General features: G+C 38.6%; 1 protein-coding gene across 1 annotated transcript in view; it reads right to left on the minus strand.

Moving 5' to 3' along the window:
- Ass (argininosuccinate synthase) overlaps positions 1-2,500 on the minus strand; it is an 18,578-nt gene that overhangs the window by 10,013 nt on the left and 6,065 nt on the right. Inside the window, exons 2-4 of the mRNA XM_086531817.1 lie at positions 1,979-2,100; positions 1,471-1,539; positions 259-418 (exon numbers count right to left, since the gene is read on the minus strand). Of these exons, the coding sequence (XP_086387943.1) occupies positions 259-418; positions 1,471-1,539; positions 1,979-2,086 (337 nt within the window). The 5' untranslated portion in view covers positions 2,087-2,100. The remainder of the gene's footprint in view (positions 1-258; positions 419-1,470; positions 1,540-1,978; positions 2,101-2,500) is intronic.

Below are 2,500 nucleotides of genomic sequence, written 5' to 3' on the forward strand. Positions count from 1 at the left end.
AAAATCTAAATTCAAACAATAAAAAATATAAAACAATGGCTAGAATTACTATGAATATAAATTACTATGCTGATTTTTTTTAAATATCCAAAGGAAAGCTGATGAATTTTATTCATTAATCTATTATATTTTTAAAGCAATTTCTGTATATGCCTTTTGGATTCCTATATATTCTTTTGTAATTAAAAGTCCAATTCAAACCAATCACACAGAAATAATTGATCTTACATCCATTCCTTTCACCTTTTCTGCACTCACCTGCACCTACTCTCTTAGCCACGTCAATCATGCCTCTCACAATGCAAGGCCTTGCCAAAGCAGTTCCCAGAAGATACCTGTCCTCAAAGATCAGATCAGCCGAAATTGCTGGCCATACAAAATTCTCAATAAGTTCCTGACGCTGGTCTTCTATCACAACCTGCAAAGTCCCCAAGTTTTAAAGTACAAAAAGAGGGAAACTTGAAGATTAAATAAGAGTGAAGGGGTTGGGGTTATACTTTGTGATATGGAAATAATGAGTGTCATTTTTTATTTATTTTGTAGGAGATTCACTGTTTTATTTATCTTAGAATTACGGTTGCACTATATGGACAGAATTTCATCATTATTTTTTTTTTTACTGAAAGTTCAAGAAAAAAGTCTCTAATGACATGAGTTTTTGAAGTGACATGAGTTATACAACTTTTTATGCTACAGAGAGAGAGAGAGAGAGAGAGAGAGAGAGAGAGAGAGAGAGAGAGAGAGAGAGAGAGAGAGAGAGAGAGAGAGAGAGAGAGAGAGAGAGAGGAGGGGGAGAGAGGGAGAGAGAGGTGGGGGGAGAGAGAGGAGAGAAAGAAAGAGAGAGAGAGAGAGAGAGAGAGAGATGAGAGGGGGACGAGAGAGGAGAGAGAGGAGGAGAGAGAGGAGAGAGAGGGGGAGAGAGAGAGAGAAGAAGGGAGAGAGAGAGAGAGAGAGAGAAGAGAGAGAGAGAGAGAGAGAGAGAGAGAGAGAGAGAGGGAGAGAGAGAGAGAGAGAGAGAGAGAGAGAGAGAGAGAGAGAGAGGGAGAGAGAGAGAGAGAGAGAGAGAAGAGTGGGAGAGAGAGATGGGAGAGAGGAGGGAGAGGAGAGAAGAGAGGAGAGAAGAGAGAGAGAGAGAGAGAGAGGAGAGAGAGGGAGAGAGAGAGAGAGAGAGAGAGAGAGAGAGAGAGAGAGAGAGAGAGAGAGAGAGAGAGAGAGAGAAAGAGGAGGGGCAGAGAGAGAGAACGAGAGGGAGATAGAGGTGGGGGGGAGAGAGAGAAGGAGAGAAAGAAAGAGAGAGAGAGAGAGAGAGAGAGAGAGAGAGAGAGAGAGAGAGAGAGAGAGAGAGAGAGAGAGAGAGAGAGAGAGAGAGAGAGAGAGAGAGAGAGAGAGATTATTTGCATTTTTTTCTCTCTAAAATTTATGTATGATAATAGTAATAACAGACATTATAGGTGAATTTGAATGTCTCACCTCTTTTGCTCCTAATTTCGTTGCTTTTTTTCTTGCTCCGTCAAAGTCTTCATCTTGGCCTAAATTTGCCTAAAAAATAAAACATCTTTATTGAGCTTCCGGGAAGTAACTTAACTGAACTAATATTTCCCTAAAGAATAGATAAGTTATATTATATCTATATACAAGCAACAGTGGCGGATTGGCGAATCCAGGGGAAAATGTATAAAGAGGGCGCTAAGCATCAAAGTCTAAATGGGTATTTTGGTGATTTTTTAGGCAGTTGAATCTCACTCAAATGTCCTTCAGATGGCGTTGTCAGATTGGAAGATACATGTGTACCAATTCTTTCTCAAAAAAAAAAAAAAAAAAAAAAAAAAAAAAAAAAAGCACATTTACTGTCGGTCCCCATTTTGTTACCATTTCTTTTATTCGACTTATTAAATATATGTATATATTGTGTAGCCTTTCCTGGATGAGCCACCGATAATCCGTTCATATGACCGAAAAAAACAAAAACAAATCTCACCAAGTACGCAACCACGTCGAAACCTTGTTCTTGCAGCCAGACCAAAATACAGGAAGTGTCGAGTCCTCCGGAGTAGGCCAGGACAACCGTTTCTTTGGCTTTGTTCATGGCGAAGTGGTGCTCTGTAATAAAATCATGAAAAATAACAATTAGATATATTAATGACAGGATGACAGAAGTGTATCATTCCTCTCTCCCGTTCACTCCCGATTCCCGCCGCTTTTAGTCTTTTAAATTTTTGGATTTGTTTTACTCCCTGTTTCTTCCCTCTTATTCTTTATCCTTCCTTTTCCGATTGACTTTCACTAGTCTCGCATCCCTATATTAATGCATAACTCTAACCCTTTCTCAATATACGTCTTAAAAATTCCTTTCTTCACTCTCAGTCCTCTTAAAACCAAAACATTTTCATAAGTAGAAAATGTTTGGCACGGTATTCGCACTTAGATCTCCCTTTTGAATGTTTTTATTTATTTATTATTATTATTTTTTGATAAATATTAATGATCTCAATAATAATGG

The sequence above is a fragment of the Penaeus japonicus genome, unplaced genomic scaffold (assembly GCF_977035675.1).
Source record: "Penaeus japonicus unplaced genomic scaffold, GWHDUDI00000001_assembly GWHDUDI00000003, whole genome shotgun sequence".
Lineage (NCBI taxonomy): Eukaryota > Metazoa > Arthropoda > Malacostraca > Decapoda > Penaeidae > Penaeus > Penaeus japonicus.